At 37.6% G+C, this 9,666-nt stretch overlaps 2 protein-coding genes across 2 annotated transcripts; one reads left to right on the top strand and one right to left on the bottom strand.

Annotated features, from left to right (window-relative positions):
* The first annotated feature begins 220 nt into the window (after positions 1–220).
* On the top strand, positions 221–6,074 carry LOC143625915 (ATP-dependent RNA helicase DEAH13-like). Its single transcript, XM_077096133.1, has 9 exons — positions 221–313; positions 402–476; positions 541–590; positions 677–1,112; positions 2,046–2,261; positions 2,343–2,573; positions 2,640–2,753; positions 3,284–4,420; positions 4,550–6,074. The coding sequence occupies exons 1-9, from the start codon at positions 221–223 to the stop codon at positions 5,969–5,971; spliced, it is 3,774 nt and encodes a 1,257-aa protein (XP_076952248.1). The 3' UTR covers positions 5,972–6,074.
* Positions 6,075–7,712: 1,638 nt separating this feature from the next.
* LOC143625878 (large ribosomal subunit protein eL19x-like) lies at positions 7,713–9,233 on the bottom strand. The gene is made up of 5 exons (XM_077096099.1): positions 9,071–9,233; positions 8,441–8,563; positions 8,003–8,316; positions 7,842–7,906; positions 7,713–7,737 (listed from the first exon to the last, which is right to left on the bottom strand). Exons 1-5 carry the CDS (start codon positions 9,180–9,182, stop codon positions 7,713–7,715), a joined length of 639 nt encoding a protein of 212 aa, XP_076952214.1. The 5' UTR covers positions 9,183–9,233.
* Between the last annotated feature and the right edge of the window lie 433 nt (positions 9,234–9,666).

The following is a 9,666-nucleotide window of genomic DNA, read 5'->3' as shown; positions in this document are numbered from 1 at the left end:
TTGTTTATTTGTGTTATATTGATGGAAACCAATTTCTTTATTGATTTTCCTGCTTTTTGTTTCAATGTTTGCTACTTTCTTATTAATCCTTGATTTAAAGTTTCTTCATTTCTTATTCAACATTACTTCTTAAATAAATCCTGCAATGTTAACACTACAAAAGTAAGTAATTCCATTAATTAATATTAATATATATTATATTTAGCAGTAGCAGGATTCAATGGAGGAGGGTTTAGACAATGGAGATGATAGCAACATATTGATTATGCCACCAAAGAAAAATAATAAATCCAAAGACAAACCTTCAAAACAGGTATCAGTATGTCCTGATATTGTTTACATATGCTTTGGATCTTTATATGCAATGTCTTAATGTGTTTCTGTTTTTTTTTTTTTTGAAGGGGTCTTTAAAGTCAAAAAAGAAAGGAAAACTTAAACAAAGCAACTCCCAGAAGAGGAAGCTAAAGAAACTTGAGGTCTGTAGACTATTTTTTGTGTTTCATATCGGTTCAAATGTGACTGAATTTTTATTATATGCAGGAGGACAAGGAGAAATCGCTTCTTTTATCTAAAAGCCTCGAGACATTAGAGTATGTGATGTTTTCCTTAACATGATTTAGTATGATCTTTTTTTGTTTTAACATTTATTTGCTTTTTTTCTTTTTTAACTTTTTAGGAAATACAAAATTCAAGATGATGCGTATTCACTCATGTGGTCTTCGCGCAATTTGGGCCAGGTTGAAACAGCCCGTGAGAAGCGAAGAAGAGAAGTGCAGTTTGCTAAAACGGGTCTCGTATTGCAACATAGTGACCGGCCTTTAAAAAGGAGAAACAATACAAGTGAGTCAACTGAAGCTGAACTAGTCAGCATAGAGGATGCTTCTGGTCAGCCCATGAACGAAGAGATTGAAGTCACAAATGTCAAAGTTTCTCCTTTAAGAACTTCTCCTGTGCCACCATCTAACGATGGAGCTGATGCTAATATCATTGGTGCATTGGACCCACCTTCATTCGTTAAGAAACTTGAAAACGAGCATGCTGATACTTTGGTTCTAGAAGATTCTAAACCTCCTACGAAATCTAGCAGTCGTGAAAGCATGGAAAAATCAGTGGTATGCTTTGTCGAATGTTTAGTTTTATTTTTAAATATTTCTTTATTACCAGGTGTGTCAATCAATTGGCAGTGGGTGGGTTGAAGTGTTTGACGCGAACATGACCCATATTTATATTAGTGTCAAAAGCATCAACCCTATCCCACGCACACTTCAAATTGCGTCACCCAAACATGACCTGTTTAGCCCATTTATCTAAACGGTTTAGCGTGTAATAGTCAAGTTGTAAACTTGTTTATCGGGTTTCATAGGTTGTAAAAAATGTGTTAATCAGGCTAGTAGGTTGATCTGTTTAACCAAACAAGTTGGTGTGTCGACCTGTTTAACTAAACGTGTTAAACAGGTCACCCCAAACGTGACTCTTTTAAACTAAATAGGTCAACCTGAACCACGGCCCATTTATCTCAACGTGTCGAGCAGATTGGTAGGTTGTAAAAAAATCAAGTTGTAAACTTGTTATCGGGTTGGTGGGTTGTAAAGAAAGATGGGTTAAACAGGTCATAAGCGGGCTAGTAGGTCTAACTGTTTAACTAAACAAGTTGGCAGATCAGCCTATTTAACTAAACTGATTAAGCAGGTCAACCCGGACACGACCTGTTTTGTTAAACAGGTCAAACTGAACATGATTCGTTTAACACATTCATCTAAACGTGTTGAGCGGATAGGTGGGTAATAATCAAGTTGTAAATTTGATAATCAGGTTTCATGGGTTGTGAGAAAATGGGTTAAACGGGTCATAGACACGTTAGTAGGTTGACCTGTTCAACCAAACAGGTTTGCAGGTCGACATGGTTAACTCAACGGGTTAAACAGGTCAACCCATACACGACCCATTTTTTTAACGAGGTAGTTATGTCAACCCAAAACCTGTTTATTTTTATGTCATGTCAGGAATTGCCACTCCTAATTATTACTGGGCTTGATATGTTACAGGAGGTAGTTGCTTCCACAAACCGTAATGTTTCTTCACCTAAACGTGTGGCTACCCCCGTAGTGATTCAAGTATCAAGACCAAAAGAAGTTGAATCCAAGCGGATGGATCTTCCAATAGTCATGATGGAACAAGAAATTATGGAAGCAATATATGATAACATTAGTGTCATCATATGTGGAGAAACCGGGTGCGGTAAAACAACACAAGTTCCTCAGGTAAACTTATATTATCATGTTTGAATTTATCATTATTATTATTATTGTTATAACTGTTGCGTGACATCTGGCATTTTGCAGTTTCTGTACGAGGCTGGATTCGGTTCAAAAAACCATAATACTCGAAGTGGGATTATCGGTGTGACCCAACCGCGCCGTGTGGCGGTTCTTGCAACTGCAAGGCGGGTGGCTTTTGAGCTAGGTGTTGGTCTCGGGAAAGAGGTCGGTTTTCAAGTTAGGCACGATAAGAGGATTGGTGACAGCTGTTCAATTAAGTTTATGACTGATGGAATATTGCTTCGAGAATTACAGGTTTTTTGTTTTATTGCATTTTAGTTCAAACTATTATTTTGTGTTGATCTCGTGTTTATGTTGCAGAATGATTTTTTGTTGAAGCGATACTCAGTTCTTATATTGGATGAAGCTCATGAAAGGAGTTTGAATACGGATATACTTACAGGGATGCTATCTCGCGTTATAGTAGAGCGCCATGTAAGTGGGGATTTATTTTTTTTAATAATAGTAATTAATAATATACTATCAATACTAATAATTATTAGTAATTAGGGTGTGCATGGGTCGGTTTAGGCTCAACCCGTACTAAAAACCAAAATTTCGGCTTTTAAGTTTTTGGAGACTGTTCAGTTTCGGTTTTTTCGGGTTTAGGGTGCTTGAAATTATTGGGGCTAAAGAAAATTGGCCCAAAATAATGAAATTGGGCCTAAATTTTTTTTTGTTGATTAATAACTAATTTATTATTACACATTTTAGCTAAGATACTTTTGTTACAATATTTGTAAAATTCTTATAAATTGCTTAAAATTAAAAAAGAGTCCTCAAATTCGTTTCGGTTCAGTTTTTTTTTTTTTTGGTTACATGTAAAACAGTAAAACTGAAACAGAATAGAAAGTTCGGCTTTTATGAAAACAGAAAACCGAACCATCGGGTGTGGTTCCATTTCAGTTATTTCGGTTTTGGATCAGTTTTCATGAATATTAATTGATCTTGTGTTTAAATGGCAGAAAATACATGAGCAGCAAAAGGCGTACGAGATTTCAACTGGAAAAACGATTACAAGCGACAAGAAAATATTTCCGCTAAGATTAATATTAATGAGTGCTACCATGCGTGTTGAAGACTTTGTGTCAGGTGGTAAAATCTTTTCAAACCCGCCACCTGTCATTGAAGTGCCAACTAGACAATATCCCGTTACAACACATTTTTCAAAACGAACCGATATTGTGGACTACGTCGGTCAAGCCTATAAAAAGATATTATCAATTCATAAACGACTTCCACCTGGCGGAATACTCGTGTTTGTGACGGGTCAACGGGAAGTAGAATACTTGTGTCGCAAGCTTCGCAAAGCATCTACTGAGTTGACCAAGAGAAAGTCAAACGTAGGTACGGTTGTCACGAACGCGAACACGTGTAAAGATTTTGATATTAAGGAGATCGATGAGGCGTTTAAGATCGAAAACCGTGAACAAACCGACCGATTTGGAGGTGAAGATGAAGATGATCGTGACATATCAGATGCTGACATGTCATTTGATTCGATTGAGTCTGATGAAGAAAGTGATTTGGAAGAAGTTGTTAAACATTCAGTTACTCAAGATAATGAATTTGATAACGTTTTAATGGGAAACGATAACTTTAACGCGTTAAAAGCTGCTTTTGATGCTTTATCCGGAAAGACAACCATAAAATCTGATGAGAATTCGAACCAGCAACCAACTGCTGACGTGTCACCCGATGCATTGACAGTTTTACCCTTATATGCCATGCTTCCTGCATCCGCACAACTTCGTGTGTTTGAGGAAATTAAGGAAGGTGAGCGGTTAGTGGTGGTTGCAACTAACGTTGCTGAAACGTCTTTAACGATTCCAGGCATAAAATATGTGGTTGATACGGGTCGAGAAAAGGTTAAAAATTATAACTCTTCAAATGGCATGGAGACGTATGAAGTGCAGTGGATAAGTAAAGCTTCTGCAGCCCAACGGGCTGGAAGAGCCGGCCGGACTGGGCCTGGCCATTGTTATCGTCTTTATTCTTCTGCTGTGTTTAACAACATATTTGAAGAGTTTTCGACTGCTGAAATACTGAAAACGCCGGTTGATGGTGTTGTGCTTCTCATGAAATCCATGGGTATCAAAGAGGTATTTTTTCCTTAAATCAGTACACGTGCCAATGGCTATGGTTAATTTCCTTGGTCAAAATGCTAGTTTGGTTATTTTATATCTCATATTTGTGATTATTTTTCTTTTTTTTTTCTTAACCTGATTCAGATTACAAAATTCCCGTTCCCGACACCGCCGGAAGCCAAATCCTTACGTGAAGCCGAACTTTGTTTAAAGTCTTTAGAAGCACTCGATTATGACGGGAACTTAACACCCTTAGGCAAATCCATGTCACACTATCCAATGAGTCCACGTCATTCGCGCATGCTGATTACTGTTATTCAATTCCTGAACACCTGTAACGGGCCTGCTAGAAGAAACTTGATTTTAGCATACGCTGTTGCATCCGCTGCAGCTCTAAGCTTGTCAAACCCGTTCGTAAGGCAGTTCGAAGGCGGTCAAACCGAAAACGACGATGACATCAACGACGAAAAACCTAAAAAAAGAAAACTAAAAGAAAATTCCAAAAACGCCCTTGCGAAGTTTTCAAACCCGACAAGTGACGCGTTAACCGTAGCTTACGCGTTACAATGCTTTGAATTATCGGAAAACCGCGTCCAATTTTGCGACGAGAATTCGTTACATTTAAAAACCATGGAGGAAATGTCAAAGTTAAGAAAACAGCTTTTGCATTTAGTGTTTAACCAGCAGGGGTTTATTTGGAATGATGGAAGTATGGATGAGGTCGAACGGGCTTGGATGGTTTATAATAACAAGCACCCCTTAATGTTGACCGAAGAGGAGCTTTTGGGTCAAGCCATATGCGCGGGCTGGGCAGATAGGGTCGCTAAACGGGTCAGAGGAGTTTCCGGGTTATCAGAACAAGATCGGAAAGTAAACGCAGCCCGTTATCAAGCCCACAAAGTAAACGAAACCGTTTTCCTTCACCGATGGTCGTCGGTTTCTCGAACGGCACCTGAGTTTATGGTTTTCAGTGAACTCGTTGAGCGGAAACGACCGTATATTCACGGAGCCACGAGGATAAAACCCGAGTGGCTTGCGAGATACTCGAGCTATCTTTGCAGCTTCTCAGCCCCACTTGTAGACCCGAAACCTTATTACGAACCTCGAACCGACATTGTTTACAATTGGGTGAGTGTAACGTTTGGGGACCGGTTATGGGAGTTACCGCTGCATGGTCAACCGGTCAAAGATGAGAAGGTTAAGATTAATGTGTTTTGTTACTCTTTGCTTGATGGGCTTGTGTTACCGTGTGTGAAACGGGCTCGAGAGTTTATGGCGGCCCAGCCCATTAGCGTTTTGAGGCCCGAGGTGGCGGGTCATAAGAGATTTGGGAAGCTTGTTTTTGAGATGAGGAAAAGGGGAATTGATAGTTGTGAGATGTTAAGGAAGGTGTGGGATGAGAATGAGAGAGTTTTGTATCATGAGTTTTTCGATTGGTTTCAAGAGGGATTTGATGATGAGTTTAAGAAGTTATGGAAAAGTATGCAGCGGGAGGTGCGGTTAGATCCTCAGGAACGGTTTGTTAAAGCGGTTAAGAAAGAGAAGAGTAGAAAGACTAAGAGTTAATTAGTGGTTGTTTGGATTATATATATTGTGTTCTTTTATGAGTTTGTTAAAGCTGCATTTTTTGGTATCTGGCACTGCAACATGTTTGTATACAGTGTGTAGTTAAAAACCATAATTTAAACAAACCCTTTTCAAAGTTTAACCATTCATCTTTCTTATTTACTTCATTTTATGCTAATATGAACAAAGTGAGAAAATAGAACTTTTAAGAATAAGAGTTTGTGCTAAAAATGAGGTTAAATTATCGTGGTTATGACTTATGAGTGGGTTGTTGAAGGTATGCATAGATTAGAAACCTCATAATAAATAGACTATAGATAAAGTATTAGGAAGAAAATACAATAAATGTAATATAAAGTAAGAATAATTACCAAAGTAACAACTAAAATCTATTACAAAAGTTGTGCGAAACATACTTCTAAGTGGCGTACCTTCCTCTGCTAAATTAGTCACACCGCCCCTTTACTCGCTTGAAATATATTTAAAAGTATATATAAGGAAGAAGTTTTATTTCTTTCTAAGGATAGTTCACAAGTTAGAGGAAACTTTCCTTTTATAGATAAAGAAAAACTAACGAACCCCGGTTCTCATAAAACAAGATACATGACATAAGACCCATACATGTGGACTAATCATAACAAACCACTTTAAGAGTGATTAAACTCAAACAAAACACTTAGAACACTATTAATAAAATATTACTCGACACACATAATTATTGAGAACTTTTCCCACAAATTACGGCATGGACCATCAATTTCCATTTGCATTGTTTGTACGAGGTCCTAGTAGTCTTGGTTCTGATTTTGTGCCTTCAGCCTATAATATCTTTTGGAGGTGTCTAAAAGATCGCATAGACTTGAGGGGATTTATCTGTAATTAATTTTCATTCGGATTTTTTGAGATTTGTTTGAGAGAGAGAGAGGAAATAGAATATGCATATTTGTAATTCTATAGTCGAAACTCATTATTGAATTGCATGATGATTTTAATTCCAACTACCACTGCTTCAATTTGTTACCGAACCCAAACTCAAGAAGACTATTTAAGTTTCAGTTTATTTATAATTTTTAATTTATTTTAACAATCTACAGGCATTAAAAAACAAATGTCTTACTACAGACTACAGAGTTCATCTCTTTAGCTAGAGATGCTTACAAGCACCTAAAAGTAGAGTAACCCTATCAATACTTGAAAATTAAGATACCCACATTACCGACTCACTCATATGCCAAAACATATTAGGTGAAAACTCAAGCATTGATGGCTGTGGAAGACTTGATCAAACTTACTGATGAGATAGGTGAGAATGTGAGATGAATAAAGAAATCCCTCGTTTGCTCTGATCTTTACAAATTAAGTTTGTAGTCTTCTACTTATCTACCACAGTTAAAACCACATGTTGTCCAATAATCTTACCAGATAAACGGTAATCACTTTCATCAAAAACACTAACACACGTGGTAAGCCTACGTAGTCGGTCAAGATTTGCTAGGTTAAAGGCAAACAAGTTTGGCCATACGCCCAACAGACAAGAGATGATCAAATAAATTAGAAAGCCACGAAGAAAAACAAAAATTACTGCAAGTGCCACAAGTATAGCCAACATTTTAAACAAAAGCACGACAAGTACGCGCCACATCTAAATAAAAGTGTTTTATAAGATATAACAAAAACAGCAACAAACATATCAAAAAAGTAAACCAAACTAACAAAAACATCAACATATTCTTCACCTGCCTCACTTCTTGGTTTTCTTTGGTGCCCTGTCAAAAATACAAACACACATGAACATGTTACTAAACCACACATCCATAATCCAACATTCAAACGATAACACAAAAAATAAAAAAGCAACATCAACACTTACTGTGCAGCTGGCTGTGATGTTGGAGCAGCCGCTGGTGCCACTGCCGGCGCTCTCTCTTGTGGTCCCTACATCATATCAAAAATAAACATAAATCCAAATGCAAGTATAAAGACAATGCATTGAACAAACAAACAGATTTAAACTACATAACAGTAACAAACCTGAGCCAAACGTTCCTCTCTGCGTGCCAACTTCCTTTCCCTGCTAGCCTTGTTCTTCGCACGCTTGGCCTCAAACTGGTCAGATAGTGTCTTCTCACGGGCCTTCTCAGCCTTGGATTTATGAATGCTTTCCATGAGCACACGTTTGTTCTTGAACACATTACCCTTCACCTTCATGTACATGTCATGGTACATATGCTTGTCGATCTTCTTTGCCTCGCGGTACTTGCGAAGTAACCGCCTCAACACTCGCATTCTCCTCATCCACAAAATCTTTGTTGGCAATCTTGCCTCCCGGGTACCCTTACGCTTACCTAAAGTTCGTTACAAGATTGCATATACTATTAAAAAAAGTATCAAAGACCCAATATAGTTTCTTTTAATTCAGTAAAAAAAGGTGAATTAGTTTCGTAAAAACATAGGCCTAAAGGTTATTACCATATCCTGAATGTCGACCCTTTCTTTTTGCTTCCTTCATGCGACGAGCACGGGATCGTGAATGAATCTTGGTGGGCTTCCTGATGATAAATCCATCCTTGACAAGCTTACGGATGTTCTGACCTGCAGTCAAAAAAAGAATGCAAGAAATTTAAATCAAGCAAATAAATCTGTCTTACTAAACATAATAATGCAAAATACAAAAATAATTTCATCAATAATCAAACTATCATTTTTAGTAACAAAATCAACACAAAGAAAAGGTTTTATTAACAAAAACATAATTAAAATGTAAAAACTATGAACATCAGCTTTGTTACAAAAAGAAACACCCTATACAATAACATAAGCTAGCAATTTATAGCTACAAAATCTACTGAACTAATTAAACTGCATACAAAACACAGTCCAACTTTGATATTGAAATAAATGATTTCAAGGTTTTAATTTTCATTTTAGAGTCTCGTGTTATGCAATATGTAATCAAAATCTTATACAATCGCACAGTTCTTAATAGATTTCACAAATATTAGATCCAAACAGTCGTTAAAACAAATTCTAACAGCAGAACAGATACAATCGTTCAACTAAAACAAGAGAAACACACTATAATCGGAAAGTAGACATTACGTGAATTGGCCATGGAGATTTCATTTCCTTCATTAGGATCCAGCCAAACCTTGCCTCTGCCGCACTTTAGCACACTGGCGGCTAGCCTCTTCTGCAGCTTCAGTGACACCATATCTTCGTCTCGATCCGAGCCTCCTAGGGTTTGTGGAACGATTGATTGATAGCCTTTTATATCCTACCCACCCTGTTTCTGTAAGGGTTTGCATTATTATGGGCTTTTCTAAATTCCATGTTTGGGCCTTAAAACAAGACCATGTAATAGCCCAAAATATATTAGGCCCGTGTAAGAGTATCTAAGTTAGAGGTGTTAAAAAAAACGGGTTTTGGACCGGTTCATGGCAAACCGACCCGAACCGGTTTGATGAGGAAACCGGTTTCACCCAATCCGGTTCATGAACTGACCCAAATCGTCGGTTTTGGTACTGGTTCCCTTTTAGAACAACTAAACCGGTTTGAAAACCGAACCGGTTTGATAAAAACCGGTCTTAAACCAGTTAAAACCAATTCTAAACCGGACCGAACTGACCTGGACCAAGCTGGCCTATCTAGCTTCTAAACCGGTTTTTAAACCAAACTGGTTTGAGTCAAACAGGTTT

The sequence above is a fragment of the Bidens hawaiensis genome, unplaced genomic scaffold (genome assembly GCF_021521415.1).
Source record: "Bidens hawaiensis isolate Kalapana, Puna unplaced genomic scaffold, B.hawaiensis_p1.1 tig00004242_1, whole genome shotgun sequence".
In the NCBI taxonomy this organism is placed as follows: domain Eukaryota; kingdom Viridiplantae; phylum Streptophyta; class Magnoliopsida; order Asterales; family Asteraceae; genus Bidens; species Bidens hawaiensis.
This window is presented reverse-complemented; position numbering and strand designations above follow the sequence as displayed.

Bases quoted from the DNA above. Each gene is read 5' to 3' on its own strand.
- LOC143625878 (XM_077096099.1), bottom strand. From the start codon at position 9,182: ATGGTGTCACTGAAGCTGCAGAAGAGGCTAGCCGCCAGTGTGCTAAAG. The intron at 8,317-8,440 runs GTAATAACCTTT...AACGAACTTTAG, and splicing joins GGGTCGACATTCAGGATATG to GTAAGCGTAAGGGTACCCGG. The intron at 7,907-8,002 runs GTTTGTTACTGT...GATATGATGTAG, and splicing joins GAGAGGAACGTTTGGCTCAG to GGACCACAAGAGAGAGCGCC.
- LOC143625915 (XM_077096133.1), top strand. From the start codon at position 221: ATGGAGGAGGGTTTAGACAATGGAGATGATAGCAACATATTGATTATG. The intron at 2,754-3,283 runs GTAAGTGGGGAT...TTTAAATGGCAG, and splicing joins GCGTTATAGTAGAGCGCCAT to AAAATACATGAGCAGCAAAA. The intron at 4,421-4,549 runs GTATTTTTTCCT...AACCTGATTCAG, and splicing joins AATCCATGGGTATCAAAGAG to ATTACAAAATTCCCGTTCCC.